Source organism: Cavia porcellus, unplaced genomic scaffold, assembly GCF_034190915.1.
Source record: "Cavia porcellus strain 051 isolate PalLab524CR breed Dunkin Hartley unplaced genomic scaffold, mCavPor4.1 scaffold_4, whole genome shotgun sequence".
Taxonomy (NCBI): Eukaryota; Metazoa; Chordata; class Mammalia; order Rodentia; family Caviidae; genus Cavia; species Cavia porcellus.
Window position 1 is genome coordinate 101,255,362 of NW_026947487.1, and position 22,910 is coordinate 101,278,271.

At 37.6% G+C, this 22,910-nt stretch overlaps 1 protein-coding gene across 1 annotated transcript in view; it reads left to right on the forward strand.

Moving 5' to 3' along the window:
* Tango6 (transport and golgi organization 6 homolog) overlaps positions 1-22,910 on the forward strand; it is a 210,287-nt gene that overhangs the window by 18,198 nt on the left and 169,179 nt on the right. The window contains exons 6-7 of the mRNA XM_063247563.1: positions 661-823; positions 3,438-3,520. Coding sequence (XP_063103633.1) covers positions 661-823; positions 3,438-3,520 — 246 coding nt within the window. The remainder of the gene's footprint in view (positions 1-660; positions 824-3,437; positions 3,521-22,910) is intronic.

Below are 22,910 nucleotides of genomic sequence, written 5' to 3' on the forward strand. Positions count from 1 at the left end.
AAAACTTTATTTTGAGACAAAGTTTCTTTGAGTTGCCCAGGCTGACATTGAAAGTGTAAGTCTCCTGCCTGAGCCTGCTGTGGAGCTGGATTACAGGTGTGCACCACCATGATGCTTGCTGAATTTTTTTTTTGAGATGATGTCTCGCCATATTGCCCAGATTAGCCTTGAACTCATGGGCTCAAGAGAGTCTTCTGCGTTAACCTCTCTGAGTAGCTGGGACTGTACCCAGGTTGAGGGAATTTTTTGAGGAATTTATATGAGCAGGTTTCAGCAGTCCACAAAACTAAATGTTAAGTGTGATCTCAATTAAAAAGAAAGAAATACATAGAAATATGCACCATGAAAATATTAGAAAAAATGCATCAAAAATATTTTTAGTGTTTTGGGAAGATTTTAGTAATCTTCTGAACACTTAGTTTTCCCAACTATCTAATACTGAGCACATATTTTATAAACCTGATAAGATGATTTATTAAAAACAGCCTCTTCAGCTCTTGTACTCTTTGATACTAGATTTAGTAAGTCTGTTCAGGCAGTATTACTGCAGTAACTTTATTTTTTGGCTTACAGCAATACTGTAAATGCTTTTTTTTCCTTCTGATTTGCTACATTTCTTGCAGAAAACTTGGTATTTACTTCATGTAATTTTTGTTGTAGATTCTGGATTTATTTCATTTTCAAGATAAATTGACAGCGCGACAATTTCAGAGAGTTGCCACCACTACGTTTATCACTATGTCTAGAGAACACCCACAATTGGCAGCAAATTATTTGCTTCAGCCACTGTTAGCTCCTCTTCGTCGATGTTTGAATATAGCAGGTAAAGCAGAAAGTCTAATAGTTGGGTATCTCTCCTATAAAGAGCGGTTTCATTGGCATGGTAGTGTTCGGCTGTAATCCCAGCACTCAGGCCGGAGGATCACTGAGAGTTCGAGACCATCCTGGGCTCCAAAGTGAGTTCACGGCCAGCTCAAACTTGAGACCCTGTCTCAAAATAGCTGTCTTCAGTGTTTCAGATCTAAGTGATTTAAGCCAGTAGCATTTTAGTGTCTTCAGCACCAACCTCCCCCCCACCAACTTTTTTCCTTCTTTTTTTTGTTGTACGAGGAAATTGAACCCAAGCCTTTTGCACTGAGCTGTATCTCTAGGTCTTTTTATTTATTTATGTATTTGTTTGTTTTTATATAGTATTTCACTAAGTTGTCCAAATTGGGCTCTAACTTGCAATCCTTCTAGTGAACAGACAGCTAGTATTACAGGTGTGCACCACCAGACTTGGCCCCCTTTTGAAAAATTTGCAGAAATTCCAAGATTACATTGCACATTCATGTGCTTCTCTCAGATTGACAGCAGTTTACATTTTGATCATGTTTGCTTCTTTTTTCTCTACACATGTGAAAATAGTCTTTCTGGAGCATTTGAATATTAGCTGTAGACATCGTGACATATCACCCAAATACTTCAGCATACATTACCAAAGACAAATGTCAGTCTTTTAAGTGACCACAATGCAATAATCCTATTCAGGAAATTTAACACTGATAAGTACTGTCAGGATTTGTCCTAGGCCTTGTTTATTCACTCAAAGATTTATTGAGAGTTTGATCCCCGGGACCCCTGCCCCCAAATTTATTGGACATCTGTTTGCCAGGTAGTCTTCCTGTGTTAGGTCACATTTGTAACACCAGCTACCTAACTTGCATTTTGTAAACCATCTATTGGTAAAAAAAAAGGACGAGGTAAGAATATGACTGATGTAACATAGTTGCATCATTGCCGTGGAGAGCCAACCTAAATAATAACTCTTCTTAGTTTTTCATATTGTTTTATATGTTTAGGAATTCGGCAATTATAATAAGTTACTGCATTTTATTATTTTCAAGATACACAAAATTTTTTCAGTTTAAAAACTTTGAACTGGGTGTGGCAGTGCTCACCTGTAATCCAGCTACTTGGGAGGCTGAGGCAATAGGATTACAAATTAGAGGTCATCCTGTGTCACATGGTAGAGACTGTCTTCAAATAAAAAGAAAAAGGACTGGGGATGTAGTTTGGTGCTAGAACACTTGCCTAGCATGCTCAAGATGCTAGATTTTATGTGTACCAAAAGAAAAAAGCAGAGACCTTGTGAGGCTGGGAATATAGCAAAGTTATAGAATGCTTACCTAACGTGTGAAGCCCCAGGTTTGATCCCCAACACTGTAAAACAGAACAAATTTGCAGAATAGAAGTCAGTGACTTAGAAGAAAATTGTAGATGTAATAATAAAATGGGAGACTGTGTTAAGAAATTTTATGTTATTTTTTATTTTTGGTGGTATAGTGGACAATATATCATGGGAAACTTGGGTATCAGTAATGGTGCTGAAATGTTTCAAAGAGTTGAACCCTTATGTGCAATTTTAAGAGTCGTCTTTCCACTTTCCAACCTGCCATCTGCGGTAGAACTGCTGCCAAGATTCAGATTTTCATAAAAACCCTTACAGGGAAACCCTGGGTACTACAGAAATGTAAAGGCCCGGATCCAGGATAGGAAAAGAATACTGCCTATCAGCAAAGACTGACTTGTTGGTAAGCAACAGGAAGACAGATATGCTTTCCCTGACTACAGCATTCAGAAGGAATTTATCACTCATCTTGCACTGAAACTTTGTGGTGGTACTAAGGAAAGAAGTTTTATACCAGCCCCAAGAAGAATAAGCATAAGATAAAGAAGGTTAAGTTGGCTGTCTTGAAACACTTTATGATAGAAAAAAATGGCAAAGTCACTTTCTCCAGGAATGCCCTTTAGGTAACTGTGGTTCTGGAGTTTTTATGACCAGCCACTGTGACAGCTATTATTGTGGCAAGTATTATCTGAGTTACTGCTTCAACAAACCAGAGGACAAGTGGTTATTAATAAAAGACATGAATTAAAAACAGAAAAAGTTATAACCCATATGCCATAATTTTTAGATTATATAGTGAATGATACATAATTAAAATGTATATTTAATTATAAAGAACTCTTAATACTTAAAAAAACGTACATCAAAACTTCTTAAAGGGAATTTTAAAGCATATGCCTATAGAGATCATATAAGGACATGTTTTTGCCACCTGGACACAACCATAAATCCTCTGCCATTTTCATTTCACTTAATCCTCACTTTTTTATTCTATAAATTTATCGTTAATATTCTAAGTGATAGTATATCCAAGGCTAGTTGGCAGGGGTTTTCTTAATGATAATAAAACAGCAGCACCTGTTGATGATCTGTAGCATTATAGATTCCACAAAATGTTGTCCATGAATGACATGTTGTGTTGAGGTAACTATGCTGACCTTCTGATCTTAGCTAGTACTGGCTGGATTATCAAACTTTATTCTGTTAGTATCTTCTGTTCAGTGGGGTGCTGAGCATGGGTAATTTCGTTTGTTGGTTTGTCTTCTAGAGATTCCAGAAAGTGACATGGTCCCAGGGACCATTTTGGTGACAGAAGAAGAACTTAGTAGATGTATCGAAGATGTCTATAAGGTTAGTAATTTAAGTTACCAGTACTTTAAGCTAATATTTGTCTTTTAGAATTCTTTAAAGTTAATTAATTTTTTGTGATACTGAGAACTGACTCCAAGGCATCGTAAAAGCTATATAGGAACTGGGTATGATGGTACATACCTCTAAAGCTCAGCACACTGGGAGGCTGAGGCAGGAAGACCTCAAATTCAAGCACAGTAGGCAATTTAGTAAGACTGAATAAAAGATAAAAAGGTTTAGGGCCATAGTTCATTGTGATGACCCTGGATTCAATGCCCAGTGTTCCTCCCGCCCCAGAGCCAAGCCGGCAGCTGCTCGGCCCACTGAGGTACTGTAAATCCTAAATTCTTAAAATAATTTTACCTTTTAACAAATACTTCAAGAATTGGAAAGGGGAGGAGAAGGGGAATAAAAAGAATTAAGGTATGTTAAATACATATACTTCCTAAAATGAATATAAGCATTATATACTACAAACATGTACTAATAAAGAAAATAAAGACTTGGAATGATTAATCTTAAGGTCTGAGCAGCCAAAATCTGCACTTTGGAAAGAAAACTGACCTTTTTTTCTGTAAAAAACTATGATTTGAAACCCTATTAATTCCATCATATATTCTAAATGTTAAAAAAACAGTTTGGAAGCTGGGCGTGTGATGCATGCCTGTAATCTCAGCACTTTGGAAACTGAGGCAGGAGGCTCACTGCAAGTTCGAGGCTAACCTGGGTTGCAGCGAGTTCAAGGCAGGCCTGGACTATGCAGTAAGACTCTCTCTAAATACAAACAAACAAAACAATGACAACAACAGCAATAAAAAAACAGTTTGGGTTCTCTGACTGGCACTAGTGTTGAAAATGTGTCTTTTGGGAAGATCAACAGAGAAATTTTTTAGCACTATAAGTTTCCTGAAATTGAATGATAATACTGAATCTAATTCATAACTTTGGTAGCAATGACCATTATAAAGAAGTAATTTTGTAGGGGCTGGAGATTTAGCTCAGTGACGTAAGCGCTTGCCTTGCAAGCAGGCAGTCATGAGTTCGATCCCTGGTACCGATAAAAAGGAAAGAGACCAAAAAAAAAAAAAAAAAAAAAAGAATTTTGCATAAATGAATCCTGCAAATGACTATTTAAATATACAAGAAAAGCTGGGGATTTAGCTCAGTGGCATAAGTCCCTGCCTGGCAAGCACGAGGTTGTGAGTTTGATCGCTGATACCAAAAAAACCCAAATATAAATAAATAAATATGAAATAAAAATATACTTACATTAATTATAGGTTATTTATGATGACAGTCTTATAAATTTACATAAGATACATAAATCTTTTTTTTATTTTTTTTTATCGGTACCAGGAATCGAACTCACGACTGCCTGCTTGCAAGTCAGGCACTTATGCCGCTGAGCTAAATCCCAGCCTCAGTAAGATACATAATTCTTGACAAAAATTAAATTTATTGTCTTAGGACCAGATGGAGTAGGGCAAATATTCTTTACTGTTTATTTCAGCAAATCTATAATAGTAGTTTACAATTGAAAAATTTACAACTTTCAAAATTTTATTCCATATAAAAGGGTACATCTACTTTAAAAAACAGTTTGGCTGTTCCAAAAAGCTACACATAATTATCATATGACCCAGCAATTCTATTCTTAGATATCCAGGGAACATCAAAGTATATTTGCATAAAAAACTGTATGTGAATATTCATTCATAAGAGCTAAAAGGTGGAAACCCATGTATCTATTTGTTTATCCATAATTAATGAATAAACAAATATGCTACATGCATACAAGAGAATGTTTTTCAGCCAAAAAAAGAAATATAGTATAAGCACATGCTATAATATAGACAAACATTAAAAAACCTGAAATAAAAGAAGCCAAGCACAGAAGGCTGTATTTTATGATTACATTTGTATGTACATGGGCACTTATTAGAAAAATAAAGTACATTAGTGGTTTCCAGACACTAGGGGTAGGGATGGTAAATTGGAAAAGGCTGGTAAGGAATATAGATTCTTTGTTTTGGTTTTTTTTGGACAGAAATCTCTCTGTGGAGTTGAAGCTGGCCTCGAACTCATGATGATCCTCCTGCCTCAGCCTTCTGAGTGCTGGAACTACAGGTGTACACCACCACACCCTGTTTACATTTCTCATTTCTATGGCAGCAAATTGAGTTTGAATGTTTAAAATGTTTTAGGAAAGTTTTAATTTTTTTTTTATGAAATAGTTCAAACACATATGTATGAAGAATAATATACCCCTGTGCCCAGCACTGTTTAAGAAATTAAACATTAAACCAGGAGTGGTGGTATATACCTGTAATCCCAATATGCTAGAAGGCTGAGGCAGGAGAAATACAAGTTTGAGTCTAACCTGAACAACTAAGAAACTTAATGAGACCCTGGCTCAAAATAAAAATAAAAATGAAGTAAAGGCTTGGGGATGTAGCTCAGGGCAAAGGCCTCTAGTACCAAAAAGGAAAAAGAAGTTAAACATTACCAATTCAGTTGAAGTCCTCTATTTACACCATGATCGCGTCTCCCTTACCCCTCCTGCCACAAATACCCTAAGGGAACCGTGATCCTGACTTACATCTGTTATTTCTTTTTGTTTGCTTATTTTTGTGGGTTTTTTTTGCGACAAATTATTTATTATTGATTAATAATTATTAATAATTATTAAATATTATTTATTATATATTATATATTATTATATAATTATATATTGTTATTGCTTATTTTTGTGGGTTTTTTTTTTTGAGACTCATTATGTGTCTTAGTTACTTTACTCGTCGCTGAGACAAAATATCTGATGCCCAAGTTGAGAAAGGAAAGATTTATTTCTTACAGTTTTTTGAAGGTTTTAGTCCACACTCAGTTAGCTCCCAGGCAGGTGGGCATGGCTGGGCTGCCATTCAAGGCGGCTGCAAACAGCAAACTCAGAACCAGCAAAGAGAAAGACACACCTTCTTCCTGCCATTACATCACATCCTGGCTCCACCCTTTTGTGGGTGGAGCACTGACACCATCAATCCAAGCACTAGACAATGAACGAATAACAAATGCACAATTCAAACTCAAGAGGCATGGGGGACACAGACATAAACCATGACATTATGCATTTTAGACTGGCCTTGGACTCTGTATGTAAACTAAGTTGCCCTCAAATTCTGGTCCTTCTGTCTCAGCCTTTTGAGTGCTAGAATTATTTAAAGGCATTGTACCAATATGCCCAAGTCATATTTGTTATTTTTTAAGTTATTTGTAATAATATTATGCTGCATGATCTTAAATTTTATTTAAATGACATTGTAGCGTACATAATTCATTATTTTTTATTGCTAGGTGTTATTCCAGTGAATGACTATACTTGTTTGTTTCTCTATTTGTAGATTTGTTTCTGAGAAATCATTTGAGTATTTTGCGGGGTTTTGTTTTGTGTTTATTTGTTTTTGTGGTATGAGAGATTGGACCCACAGCCTTTGCACTGAGTTGTGTCCTTAGCTCTTTTTTTATTTTTAGACAGTGTCTGGCTAACTTGCTAAGTTGTGCAGGTTGGGTTCAAACTGTAGTCCTCCTGCCTCAGCCTTGAGGATTATGTTATAGTAAAAGAAAATGTACTAATATAGTGGATCTTCATTTCTCTTGGGAATATACCTAGGAATGGAGTTGCCAGATCGTATGGTAACTCTTAACCATTTGAGGTACTGCCAGACTGTTTGCCAAACGGGTTGCATCATTTTGTATTCCCACCAGCATATATGAGGGTATAGAGTAAATTTTAAGTCATATTCATTCAAATGAGAAAGTATAGGCTTTGGGTTTTTTGTTTGTTTTTGTTTCTGTTTCTGTTTTTCTTTGAAACAGGGTCTTGGTGTGTAGGCCAGACTGGCCTTCAACTGAGGCAGTCTCGTGTCAGCCTACCAAGTGCTGGGAGTACAGGCAATGAACCACCATGCCTGGCTATGTTTTTGTTTTAAGCTTTCTATATAATTTGTGGATATAAAATGCATACTTAAAAATTCAAAACTCTGGTGCATGTCCATAATCTCAGCCCTTAGGGGGCTGAGGAAGGAAGATTGCTGTGAGTTCAAGGCCAGCCTGAACTACATAGAGAAACCCTGTTTCAAAACAAAAAAACAAAAAAAAAAAGCTGGGCATGGTGGCACACACCTGTAATTGCAGCACTCAGGAAGCTAAAGCAGGAGAATCATGGCAAGTTTGAGAGCAGCCTGGGCTACAAAGTGAGCTCAAGGCCAGCCCTAACTACATAGTGAGACCCTGTCTCAAAAAAAAAAAAAAAAAAAATCAAAACTTGTTCTTCGTAGCAGTTGCTTTACTGCTAAAGTGAAATGGTTACTGTCCTTTTCATTTCACTTTTTTTTTTGATACTGGAGATTGAACTCACAGCCTTGTACTTGCCAGGCAGGCACTTTGCTGCTGAGCTCCAGCTCATTTCACTATTTTAAAAAGGGAGCCAGGTGTGGTGCCTTTAATCCCAGAACTCGAGAGGCTCAGGCAGGGGGGTCTTTGCGAGTTTGAGACCAGCCTGGGGTAGAAAGTGAGCTCAAGGCCAGCCTGAACTGCATAGTGAGACCATGTCTCAAAAAGACAAAAATAAATAAATAAAATTAAATTTAAAAAAAAAGGGTGAGTACCCTTAACTGAATTGATCAAGGGGGCCAAGGATGTAGCTCAGTAGCATAGCACTTGTCTGGCAAGTGCAAGGTTGTGAGTTCAATTCCTGGTACTCAAAAAAAAGTTTTTTTGATCAAGCACATAAATATGGAGTAAATTTCTCATAGATAAAACATGATGTGACATAGTAAATATAATGCTGGTTTCTTTTTTTTTTTTTTTTTTTTTTTAGATGCCTCACTTAAGGACTTCTGAAATGTTTTGCCTTTTGGCCTGTTAAAGTACTGGTAGGAAAGGACTTTTCAAATTAGCAGGAGATAAGAAATTGTGTGGGGCAGTCTAAAAAGCAAATGCTCTGAACTAGAGAACAAGGCTCCACTAATTTTCAGAAAGATCTCGTTGGGGTACATCCTGTCTAAGGACGGTGAAATGGAAAAATGTTAAATGTTGGGCATGGAATGTCAGATTTAAAAAATACTTCCAGGGCAAGGGTGGGACAAGCTGTGGCTAAATTTTGGTACAGACCCCTTGCAGTATTCCTTGTAAGTCAATAAATTGTCTTTAGAGGGGAAGAAAAGCAAAGCAGAAGTTCTTTCTGGCAAGGAAACTAGCCTTTACAAAGGAGGAGGGGTGAGGAAGAGGAAGAGGGAGAGAGAGACAGAGCATTTATCTAATTCTTGCCTGGGGGTAGTTCAGTGGACACTTTGGTGAATTTAAAACTCCTAGAGAGACTAGCAAACCATTAGCTTGCTGTAGATGGTGTGTTTTGCATGAAAGGTTGGTGCTGTTGTGAGACCAGGAGGGGTGTGGAAGGGTAATTACTCTTTGTACAAGGTTTTGGCAGAGCAGCTGCAGTTGGAAAACAAAGGAAATGTGTACGTTGGAGGAAAATGGTAAACACTGCACAAAATTTAGCAACAAAGGATGTGTTGTCTTTATTAGCTTTTTGCTAATACAAAATTATAGAGTACCGCTCAAAGGCAGGAAATAAGGAAAACATCTGGGGTGGGTGAATTGGTCCAACCACTCACTGGGTAACAAGAGGGTGTTTAGTTTTAGAGAGGCATTTGGGCACATTTCCAGATCTATTTCTCTCTCTCTTTTCCTTCTTGTTAACAGATTTATTTGGATAAAATTCCCACAGATTCAGTCTCACTTCAAATGTACATTAAATGTTTGTGCAGCCCTTACCATAGTCTAATTTTAAAATGTTTTTATACCCCCTCAATGAAACCCCAAATCCATTAGCTGTCATTCTTCATCCTTTCCGCTGCCCCTAGTCCTAGGCAACCACTAATCTACTTTCTGTTCTATAGTTAGCTACTCTGAACATTGTGTGTAAGTGAGTCAGACCCTTGTATATTATGTGATTTAAGAAGAATGTTTTTAAGTTTTATCTATATTGTAGCACAAAGCAATACTTAATTTCTTATTTCTAACTTGTATTCCATTGTATGGATATACTATATTCTCTTCACCCATTCATCTGTTAATATATTTTTGAATTGTTTCCATCATTTTGCTGTTAGGAATAATATTGATAAAACACTTGTGTACAAGTTATTGTGTATATCTATATTTTCATTTCTCTTCAGTGTATATATCTAAGTGTGAACTTTTATATAGTAACTCTGTTTAGTCTTTTGAGAACTTGCAAAACTTGTTGGCCAAGGGGCTACATCATTTTGCATTCTTACCAGCAGTCTGTTAAAGTTTCAGTTTCTCTACATGCTGGCCAACTCCTTAGTATTTGGGTTTTCTTTTATTCCAGGCTCCCTAGTTGATATAAAGTAGCATATCATTTTGGTTTTTTGAGTTTGGGGGTTGGGTTTTTTGGGGGGAGGTTGGCTGGGTTGATTTTTTTGGTTTTCTGTGTTTTGCACTACTAGGAATTGAATCCTGAGCTCCATCTGGATCTGCCCCCACTCCCAGTCTCACTAAATTATTATGGAAGCTGGCCTCAAACTAATGACCTGCCCACATCAACCTCAGTAACTGGGATTACAGGCATGTGATACCATGCCTGGTGTCATTGTGCCTTTGGTTTACATCTTCGTAATAGCTAAAGATGTTGAGCAGCTTTTTGTGTGTTTACTGATCGTTTGTATGTCTTTTTTTTTTTTTTTTTTAGAAATGTCTATAAGGATCCTTTGTCCATTTTTTAAAATTGGTTGATCCTGGCTCATCAAAGGTTCCCCCTAAAGAAGTCCTTTCTTCCCAATCCTCATACTTCTGATTCTTCTCTACCCTCCTGTAGCTGAGGAGTGTAAATCTGGAATTTTAAGAGTTTGGGGTCTGTTTTATCTTGAGGCCTCTCTTGGCAATTCTAGTTTGACATCCTGCATCACATGTGGCATCACAGCCACCATCCAACAGTATCTCCAAGGCTGCATACTAACTCCAAGGCTCTTTTTTTTTGGTACTAGGGTTTGAACACAGGGCCTCTGCATGTACCCCTTTAATTTTGAGACAGGTTCTTTTTTTTTTTTTTTTTTTTTTGGTCTTTTTTCATTTTTATTGGTACTGGGGATTGAACTCACGACTGCCTGCTTGTAAGGCAGGCGCTTATGCCGCTGAGCTAAATCCCCAGCCCCGAGACAGGTTCTTACGAAATTGCCCAGGTTGGACTAGAACTTGCTGGTCTTAATCTCACTGTGTAGCCCATACTCATACTCATGGCAATCCTGCCTCCGCGTCTGAGTGCTGGGACTACAGGTGTGCACCACCACACCTGGCTGGTCATCTGATTTTTTAAAAACCATAGCAGAATTAGAAGTTTGTCAGACTAAATAAGGCATAATGACAGGATCCCAACGCTTGGAACAAAAAAGTTGTAGAAAAATAGGAGGCTGGGGATTTAGCTCAGTGGCATAAGCGTCTGCCTTATAAGCAGGCAGTCGTGAGTTCGATCCCTGGTACTGATAAAAAGGAAAAAGACAAAAAAATAAAAATAAAAAAAAAAAAGTTGTAGAAAAACTATCCAAGAGGTCAGGGATATAGCTCAGCAGCACAAATGCCTGTCTGGTAAGCACAAGGTTCTGAGTTCGATTCCTGGTACAAAAAGAAAGAAAGAAAAGAAAAGAACAAGACCCAAAGTGGAGCTGATATATTCAGTATTCAAAGGCAGGGACTATATATTAGAAATATTTTGGGGCTGGGGATTTAGCTCAGCGGCATAAGCGCCTGCCTTGGAAGCAGGCAGTCGTGAGTTCAATCCCCGGTACCGATAAAAAGACAAAAAAAAAAAAAAAAAAAAAAAAGAAATATTTCTTTCTGGGAGCATTAAAGTTTAAATATATTTTGGTATTTAAAGAGGCAAACCCTCTGCTCTCTGGGCATGAAAACCAGGGCCTTCCACATACTAGATAAGTACTTTGGCCCTGAGCTATGAGCTATATCCCCAGCCCTCTAAATGAAAATTTTATGGTGGGGACATTACAAGGGAAGACTGTTTTACCCTTGCACTCTTCACATAAATAGAGTAGAGCAGCATGGTTAAGATAGGCCTGGGGGACCAGGTGGAAAGTTCTCAGTATATAGCTGAATATATAGGTGCTCGTTAAATTTACTGAAAACCTGATATTGCCACTTTTGCTTCATCTGCATGGATAATTTCTATTGCTGTATGGTCTGTGCATTACATCTGATAAGCTCATGAAAGCCGAAAAGCAGACACACAGTTGAAATAACTTTTAGTTCAGGCCTCCGTCACCCCCAGCAGTTCTCCTGGCTGCACATCCTTTTGTCCTCCCTTGTATAAAAGAGAGTAATAGTGCTTTCTTTGCCTAGAGAGATTTAGAGATGCCTAAATTGCTCAGAGATCAAGATCTAGGTAGGGCAAGATTTTAAAAAAATTATGGGTTTTTTTATGTGGACTCTTTTTTTCTTCTGACCATACTTTCATATGGGGGGAATGTTTCCTGTTAGTATTCTTCACAGTACTTGCCCAAGTCTTCTGGAAAGCAGGAGAAATGTTAGGGTAGGTCAGCCCAGAAGGTGTTTAATTAGTTTATTTTGTATATTCTCATTTCCACTTTATCTCTCCGTTTCCAGATTCAAGGAATTTTGACTTTAATTATCCAAATCTTTCCCCCATCTCATTTTATAAAATGAATTTCTAATTATACTTACTTTGTCAGAGTGAGCATTTGACTCTTCTGAATTTTTAATCAGCTTTCCAGAGTAAGTTAGAATAATAGACTCTTAGAACTAAAAGAAACTTTAGAAATAACGTAGTAAAACTCCTCATTAAAACATATATATATATATAACTTGAACAACTATTTTTAAGATGACAGTATGTAAGTTATCAACTAGTGATTTTTTAGTGTTTATTTTTGTTTGAAATTCTGTATTATTACTACCCTTTTTTTCTGTTTTGCTTTTTTCTCTTTAAATAAAATTTTAAATATATATATGCTTATATAGGCTTTACAGTTGTCTCTTAGTATTCCAAGGGGATTAGTTCCTTGATCTCTGAGAATATAAAAATCCAACAATGCTCAAATCCTTTAAGTAAAATGACGTTGTTTTTTTGTTTGTTTGATTGATTATTTGTTTGTTTGTTTGTTTAAATACAGGGAATCAAACTTAGGATCTTGTGCTTACCAGGCAGCCACTGGGCCATTGAGCTATATCCCTGGCATAACATTGTATACAATCTCCATAATCTTCTCATACGCTTTAAATAACTTCTAGGTTACTTACAATACTCAGTATAATGTAAATGCTATGTAAATAGTTCTACTGTATTAAAAAATAATGACAAGAAAAGTCTACATATTTTGGTACAGTTTCAATTTTTGTTTTGTTCTCAAGTATTTCAGTCTGTTTGGGTGAAACGGAGGATGTGGAACCTATGAATATGAAGGGCCAGCTTTTTTTTTTTTTTTTCTGAGACAGGGTCTCACCAGTGCCCAGGTTGAGCGAACTTGCGGTCCTCCTCCCTCAACCTCCAGTGCTGGGATTACTGGTGTGCGCCACTATGCCCAGGGCCATCTATATTTTATTATTTTAAAGAGGATAAAACAGAATAAAACCAATCAAAACAAACCAGTGTAAGAGGTACAGACCTAAAAGCATTACGAAATCAACAATAGTTACCATAATGCCTTTTGATGTCTTTGAAATAGTTGCAGATATCTTCAGACATAGTAAAAATCAAACAGAACAAATTGAATAGAAACAATAAAAACAGGACAATGAATACTATAAAGGATTTCAAAGCAAGCCAATAGTAAATCCAAAATTGCTACCATAATAGTTCTTGCTATCTTTGAAATAGCTTCTCCTACCATCGGATTTGACATAATCAAACAAAACTAGATAATAAAACCTAACCCAACAAAACAGTGGAAACAATAAAGGATTTCCAAAACAAGACCATAGGGAATCAACAATGGTTGCAGCCCTCAGAATGAGATCCCCCGCTAACTGCCACACTGTATACTACTATCCTCTGAACCTATGATCAGATTACTGGCCCAGAATCAGTCTTTCCTTCTGTCTGTCACATCTGTGTCCGTCTGTCTTTCTCTCCTCTTTCTGTCTGTTCCTCTGTGTGTTTGTATGTTTAGAAAACATAACATTTGCACATAGTACAAATTTAAGAAATGCAAAAGGCTTTATAATGAAACATCGATAACTTCACCTTGGCCCCTCCCTGAAGGGTATCTCCAGAAATTTCCATCTGTATTTAAGTTATGACCTTAAATTTCAAGCAAAGGACCAAAAGAACTAGGCTTCAAAGCTGTGGGAGGCGCACATTACATTTTTTGAATGTTATGGTTCAGATTCTGTGGGGTTGTGTAGTGGGACCTTTGAACCAGACAACAGAGGCTCCAGTGCAACTGCAAGGTGGTTTGTTTTACACTTGAATTGTGGGATGAAATAAGGTAACTTTTGACAAGTTCATAACAGACTGTAACACAAGTGCCCAAGAACCGTCAGTTTCTTTTTGGCTCAGGGAAACTTTTTTTCAAAAAGACCATTTATGCAATATGTTCTGAAAGCATGCATAGTACAAATACTGGCTATATTGGGTAACTTGCCTTGTTCTTTTTCTTCTCACTTGTCTTAAGTAAACTCAGCAAGTACATTAGGAGTCCTGGAAAACTACTATCAAAAGAATACTACCACACTCTTGTAAAAGACCCACATTTCACTAGTTTTATCTTTAACTGAGTTAAAAATCAAGTTCCACCTAATATTGAATTTGAGTATTTGTGTTCAGTCAGTTTGATTCTAAATGCGGCCATGATATTTGTTTTCCAAACACGTACATCCCTGTAAATGGTACATATATTAGAGAGACAATTCCAGTTACTGTGGTATCAAAAATAATTTTAAATATGTGGGAATAAGTCTAACATTTGCACGGTGCTGTGTATTTCACAAAATACCTGAGCATGAATTATCTTAATTGGTCCCGATGGCAAAAGTTTAATGCCTTCAGTATAAATGAGAAAGCTGATTCTGAGAGACATTAAATTTGTCTTACCCATCTTTACTCACTCAGTATATGATTTGGAAGATTCACATAGGCCGCAGAAGCAAAATTCACACCCACGTTTCCTGGCTCCTGATTTCGTTGGGTTCTTTCATTGACTGCAGTGTGCTTAGACGGATGTGCTTACCTCTATAATGGGAGTCTCTAAAATGAGAAGGGGAGAATGTGAGGGTGCCTTTTCATTTTATTTTGTTTGCTCTGAAATAGAAACATGTGTTTTTTTTAATGTGTTTGATCAAGTTCTTTCCTCTCTCTTTTACTCTGATTTCTATTAAATCCTTTCAGAGAACTTCTTTTCTCTGGATATTAAATACAGATGAACTACCCAGTATAAAACCCAGCCCTCTTTTGTTCAGTCTGCTTTCCCTTTTATGACTGAAGTTCTATGAGTCTGTTGAGTTAATTAGCACTTATTGAATAGTCTGTAGCTGCAGCTTTACAAAAAGAAAAAAAAATACACAGAGCCTTGGAACTTCCCTCAAAAAACAGAGCTTTCAAGAAAATAAACAGCGGGCTACTTTGATTCAGTCAATCACAAAACACTGACCAAGTTACCTACTAAATGCTGGATGCTTTCCCAAGTTTACAAATACAGAAATGACTAAGAGCCAACAACCACTGCCATCAAAGAGCTCCCAGACAAGTAAACAAAGAGCAGCAGTGGTGTGTAGTCTATATTTAATGACTATCCAGAGCCAGGCATGGTGGTGCATGCCTGTGATCCCTGTTACTTGGGAGACTGAAGCAGGAAGACTACAAGTTTGAGGGCAGCCTAGGCCATTTAGAGACCCCCATCCCAAATAAGGCACTAGGGACTGTACTTCAGTGGTAGAGTGCCGCTGTGTTCAGTACCCAGTACTATGGAAAAAATAAAAGAAACAAACAAACCCTAGAAATGTGAATCTATTCTGTGTTTTAAAGCAGCCCTGTAGGGGCTGGGGATTTAGCTTGGCGGTATAAGCGCCTGCCTTGCAAGTGTGTGGTCGCGAGTTCGATCCCTGGTACCGGTAAAAATACAAAAAAAAAAAGCAGCCCTGTGAATTTAGAAGAAGTCTTGTAAAGCTTAACTACAGATTCTTCTTCTCATGGCCAAATCTGTGAACAAAAGCCAAAGTGCAGTCAGAAAGGAATGTGGAAATCCCCAGAAAGGAAAACAGAAGTCCCTAGACTGCCACTAGGGTCCCTGGGACCAGTCTGTGGCCTATCTAATCTGCTTTCATCTGTTAACGGTCTCTTACATTGTCCCTCAGCTCTTCCTATGTGTTCTGCTAGAAAAATCACAGATACTTGACTTTTCATTTAAAGAATCCTTTATCTCATCCTTTGAATGCATTTTCACACCAAATAATTGAATAACCACCTTCAGAGTTGGTCTTTCCCTTCATGGCTTCAGCTTTCCCAACTCTTTTTTTGTTTGTTTTGTCTTTTTCCTTTTTATCAGTACCGGGGATCGAACTCAAGACTGCCTGCTTGCAAGGCAGACACTTATGCCGCTGAGCTAAATCCTCAGCCCCCATCTTTCCCAACTCTTAATATTTTGTTAGACCATCTCTAGTTGTATATATACCTTGAGTAACCAGAAAGCCTTTCAATTAGGATTTCATCTTTAAAGTACTAACTACCTTAAGGATATAAGAACAGAAATCATGAGAGGAAGGACTATATATTTGTTACATCTTGGTCAAGTTGAAGGGTCAGATGTTTCAAGGATAGTTCATTATTTTCAGCCAGTCTTATCTCTTACTGACTGAAGTACTACCAAAAGTATATAAAGAGAGTCAGAGATTTAGCTCAGTGGCCAAAGCACCTGCCTGGAGCGCAAGGTTGTAAGTTCCATCCCTGGTACCAAAAAAAAAAAAAAAAAAAAAGATACTAAACATCAACAAAAAAAGAAAATGAGACAGTTTGCTCTCCAGTCAAAGAATGATAGGTCAGTCATGAAAAAGGCTATAAGGTTTGACCATTGCAACCACCCCCTCATTTTACAGATTATGAAACTGAAACTCAGAGAAGTCAGTTGATTTGTGTTGTCATACAGTTGGTCAGTGGAAATGTTTAACAAGTAATTCCAGATGAGACATGCCCAAGAGTTATACCATTATAAAAGTAAATGTTCAATGATATGCTTATTAGGGTATGCTTTTTTTTTTCCCCTTTTTGAGACAAAGTCTCGCTGCATAGTTCAGGTTGGCCTTGAACTCTTGGCCATTATCCTGCCTCAGCCTCCAGAGTGATGGGTTTATAGGCATGCACAACCACTCCTGTTGTATGTTTACTAGGAATATTTTTACTACAAATTAAAAAAATACATGAAGTATTAGATTATGCTTCAAAACTTGAATCCCCATTCACTTTGCCTCTAGGAGAGCTGGGGAACTGGCCTGAGCATAAATTGAGCAAATTGCACAATGCCTAGGTGTTAGGGCACAGAGGAACAGAACTCACCCACCACCACACACACAGAGGAACGAACATCTTACCTGTTGTGCCTTCACTGCTTCTTCAGTCAGTCTGGCACCAGCCTAGTGTGAAGGAGACTGGGAATTACTGGCGCTAGCAGTTTGCTTCACATATGGTGACTTCATGGGAAGGACTGTGTGTGTATGTGCGCACAAGCATGTTTTTATTTCTCTATATACTGTTTGGTCATTGTCACTTGTGGCACCAAGAGATCACAGCACAGCATTGGCTGATCAGTCCAACCACTGTGTACCTGCATAGTGTACCAAACCTAAAATAGCCCAATGATGGAGCATTAAAAAAAAGTACCTGGATTTTACTCTGGGGAGCTAAACAGAAGAAAACATTGGATGTCAAGTATAGAGCAACTTTATGAATTCAGTCAGTGGAAGGCAAGAGACTGGAAAGAAGAAGCTGTCCTTAGAAAGGGCAGGCTAGATTATGTTCCAGGAGGTCTCCTGATGACTTGGTAGAAAGGGGACCATATAACAAGACTGAGTAGGAGAAAGGGGAGGCATAGAAGCTGCTGTCCATGGTGCCACTCATGAATTTCAGGTTGGCCTTGCAGAGTTTGTAGGACTAGGGTTAGAGAGAGCTGATAAGTTAGGCTCTACTGATTGTAAGTGTAGAGACAGCTTAAGGTTAATATGAGTTAGGGGCTGAAGCAAGAAAAATATCATGATGCACAGAGGAGGTAGAAATGGAATGACCAAGAGACACGTAATTTGGGGTTTTTGTTTTGTTTTTGTTGCTGGGGATTGAACCAAGGGCCTTGTGCATGCTAAGCATGTGCTCCACCACTTAGTCATCCCCACATCCCTGTTTATTTTATGTATTTATTTGTTTATTTTTGGTACCAGGGATCAAACTCACAACTTTGCACTTATCAAGAAATGCTTGAGCCACTAAGCTAAATCTCCATCCTATTTATTTATTTTTTTATGGAAAATATATGGAACGTAAAACTATCATTTCAACCATTTGTGGTGTTGTCCAGACATCACCAATGTCTGGTTCTAGAACTTTTTCATCACCCCAAGTGGAAATTCTGGATCCAGTAAGCAATGAGTCCTCCTTCCTCTCTCTTCTTCCCCTGGTATCACTAATGTATTTTCTTTCCCTATAGATTTTACATTAGATCTTTGCTTTTGCTGGCATCACCATTTATTACTAGGGTATCTTTGCTCAACTGATGTAGATTCTCTGAGCTTTAGTTTTCTACATTTTTAGCATGAGAACAAAAATGCTTAAATACAGACCCTTGCAATAATTGAGTATGTGTTATATATTTAGGTAAATGTTCATACAATACATGGAAATAACTGTTTCATAAAAGCAATAACAAGTCAGATACAGTAGTATATGTCTGTAATCTCAGCTTCTTGGGAGACTGAGGCAGGAAGACCATAAGATGCAAACCAGCCTGGGCAATTTAGCAAGACTCTTAAAAAAAAAAAAAAACAGTAACAGTGAGGATTTCCTTAAGTTGTGTACTTCTGTGTTCAAAGTGCTTATTCATAAAAAAATTTAGGGGAGATTAGAGAAGATAGCGGCTTGCTAGGTCACTGGGTGGAGAGCCTTGCTGGAAAAACAGCTCAGACGCTGAAATTTGACAACATGGAGAGGGCCGGACAACATGGAGAGGGCCGGACAACATGGAGAGGGCCGGACGAGCGGAGAAGGACTCTCACGAACCCAGGAGGAAACTGAAGTGAAAAGAAAAACAGGAAAAGGAAGGAAAAACAAGTGGAGGGCTGGAGCCTGACGCGCTCACTGAGACTGGTCTGCACTGTGCTGGGAGCACCGGGAGTTGGGCAACTCAAGGTCGAATTGAAGTCACAGCCGCCGATAATAGGAATTGGTGAGTCCCAGGCCTTTGGCGGAAGGACGTGGTGCAGCATGGAGTGGAGCCAAGGTAGAGAACTACATTGATTCCGGGTCAGTGCTGGAGATTGGGTCCTGTGGCAGGTGTCGCTGGCTGGAGGACATCTTGGAGTGCTACAGAACCTGGGCACCAAGTGGCATCAGTCAGCCACCCCTGGCCCAGAGAGGATTGGTGGGATCTGCTTGGGCTGAGCCACGCCCCTGGTTGGGACCCAATAGCCAGGGATAAAACTGTCCCAAATCTGTGAGGTCTGCACAGTGCAGACTAACATGCTGAAGGCATTTGCAGGTTGACTGGCTCAGAGGCTGGACGCTAGCCTGCATTGTTTCTGTGTGCACCTCAGATAACATCAAATTGGAAAGGGCAGCAAAACCCCAGTCAGCACGCTTCAGACTGTAAGCAATATGGAGAGGGCCAGGAACCTCCACAACACACTTGTCTGAAAGAAACCAGAAACATGACAAGAGATAGAAATAAAAAAACCTCCAGCTGCTGACCCTGGGAAAATAAGCCCAGGAGAGGTAAATACAGAAGAGAACCAGTCTAGCAATCATGCAATATTAGCCACAGCATCAGCGGACATAAAGAAATACCTTTGTGACCTCATAGATGAACTTAAAACTGAAATTCTAAGTGAGGCAAGATATAAAAATATTAATTAAAGAAATGCTAAGCACTTCCCAAGAAAATGGAAGAATGGAGGAACTCAGAAAAGGAAGAGAAACCTTTGATGAAGAATATAAACAAAACCTAGAATACATGAAACAGATCCAAAGAGGTTACCAGGAAACTAAAAACTCCATTGAAAGCTGGCAAAATGCCTTGAAAGAAACTAAAGTTAGCCTTTCGAAACTTGAAGATAGATTTGCAATGTGTGATCATGAAAGAAAAGACCTCTTAAAAATAACAAGGAACCAGGAAGAGACTATTCAAAGGCTAGAAGACAACAAGACGATCTATTACTTAAGAATAAAAAAGTGAGCGAAGAAGCAGGAGTAACCACAAATGAATTACAAAGACTATTCACAGAAATAATTAAGGAAAACTTCCCAAGCATAGGAAAAAGAAATGATATCCAGATAAATGAGGTATACAGAACTCCAGCCACCTACACCCAGACATATAATAATCAAGATCCCAGAAATCCACCACAAGAACAGAATATTAAAAGAAGCCAGAGAAAAGAAGCAGATCACTTACAAAAGAAAAATCATCAAAATAACGACAGACTTATCAACACAAACTCTCAATTCAAGAAGAGCCTGTGGGAAATAGTCCAAGCCCTGAAAGAAAATAACTTCCAACCCAGTTTGATGTACCCAGAAAAACTCTCTCTCAAAATTAATGGTGAAATAAGATATTTCCAAGACAAGGAGGAACTGTGGGAGTTCATGGCCACCAATCCAACCCTATGAAAAATAGTGAAGGACATTCCAGAGAGAGAAAAAAAATACCAGCATTCCAGCAAAAGTGGCAGAGAGGCCTCAATGAATGGGGCAGACAGTGGAATGAAGGAGTAAAGTAGACAAATAATAGCAAAAAAATAGAATAGCAGAGATGAGGCAGAGAAGGTAGGCTATAATCTTTAATATAGATAGCCTTGATACACTTAACCAAAAAAAAAAAAAAACACAGGCAGAGTAGATTAGGAGGCAGGATCCATTGAGATGCTCTGGATAGGAAATATACTCAACCTGAAAGAGGGTTAATAAAGCTGAAAGTCAAAGATGAGAAAACGATGCTTTATGTGACAGGAAACCAGAGAGAAATAGGGATAACTCGTCCTGCAGCTGCAGATAGATTGGAAAGTTATGACACTTTTGGGCAGTTTAGAACTACACAACTAGAAGGAAGGAAAACCTTGTGGCTTTAGTAAGTGAAGGAGTACAGCTCAAGATCAAGCTCAGGGGTAAAAAGGTTTAGCAACACTCAAATAGATAATGGATTGACCCCCTAATCTAAAAACTAAAGGAGCTAGTGGGATCTAAAATATATAAAGCATCCTGAGAAGGGGAAAGGTGAGAAATTGCCTAAAAAAGGAAGGCAGAGGACATTGTTAATAGTGAATCAGGATTTAAAAGTCACAGTAGTCTTATCACTCTGTTTAGTTTGATTTTATTTTGTTCCGGTCTGTCTACTCATATTATATTTGAGGGCATAGACAGCTATCCCAAAAATAGCAGGTTATACCATGGTAACTATCCTTAATTTCCTATTAACTTAAACTGAAACCCTGTGTTACTTACACTGTCTGACTATGACTGATCTTATTTGAAGCTGGTTTGTTAGACTTCTGTTTTGCCTTGACTGTTTTTATTCGAATTTGGTATGCTTGATTGTATCCAAGTCTAAGAGTAGAGGCAACTACTCTGAAGATGACAAGGTGTAAAAGATACCCATTCTGGTTATGATTATTAACTGCATTTGAAGTCCTACAATGTCTGTTTGTATGGAAATAGCTATGTAATGCTATGTTCAATTATAGTATGTCTGATGATGTAGACAGTTTTATTGAAAATAACAAGAGAAAGCATAGTAACTACTGTAGATCACCTAATATTGTAGTTTTATATCTTTTTCATTTCATGTTTTTCTAGGAATTCATCCTTGTACAGTGGTCTTATATGTCTTTTTCATTTCATGTGTTTATAGGAATGTTTTGTTTTGTCTTGCTTTGTTTTGTTTCTCCCTCTAATATAAAAAGGATAGAACTACATGTTAAGACTCATGCATGCGTAGAACCAACAAACAGTTTATGAGAACTGATCTTATGACACATGATGAAATGAACAAATACTTTGAAGAAGAGACACTACAATACCCAGTGCTGATCCAGGAATATCATAATGTGAAACCCAACAATACTATTATTCTTTGCTCAGAGTGATTTTTTGTTGAACAGAACTGGTTGCAGTCTCGCTGTTTGAAACCCCACTTTATATGCTCCACTTTTGTATCTTTGAATAACTATTTGTAAGAAGACAATATGTAAATATCAACTAGTGATTTCTTACTATTTATTCTTTCTTTGAAAGTATGTATTATTTCTGCCCATTTTCTGTTTTGTTTAGTCTTTCTTTAAATAAAATTTTTAAAAAAAGAGCAAAGGGAAGGAAAGGTGGGAACTACTGTCAGTTTCTTATTGTCTTATCTTGAACTCTTGCATTGTTTACATAATTTTATAAGTTTCGCTTTGTTCTGTCTTTTGTTAGATTTTATGCTTTTAGATGGTAAGGCCAGCTATTTTGAATATAATGGGAAATATGGTAATCCTGGTTTCCTATTATATTGTTTTGAAGTCTTATAATGCCTTCATTCATTGGTCTGATTTTATTTTGTTTTGTTTGATTTTATTATGTGAGATGGTATGACATTATGGTAGCTATTGCTGATTTACTGTCATCTTGTTTTGAAGTCCTACCATGCTTTTGTTCTTCTGTTTTGATTGGTTCTATCCTGCTGTGTTTTATTTGATTTTATTATGTGTGATGTTACAGACAAATTTTTTGAGGCAAATGAGGTATTATAGCAGCCATTGTTCATTTCTTGTTATTTGGTTTTGAAGTTCTGTAATGCTTTTATTCTTTTGAATGTTTTTTTACTATATTGTTATGTTTGATATCATTGTGTGTGAAGGTATGCTCAACTGTTTGATAGAAAAGAGACATTATGTTAGCTATGTTGATGTCCAGTTGTTTTGTTGTGAAGTGCTGTGTTGCTTGCACTTTACTGTTCTGATTTGCTTTGTTTCAGTTTTCTTTTGTTCTCTTTAAAATAAAAATAAATAAATTTTAAAAATAAGAAAATTTAGGTAACACAAAACTTAAAAATCTGTCAGGAGGGAATTCAAATTCTGCTACATTGTTGGCTATTCTCTTAAGTTGTCCTATAGG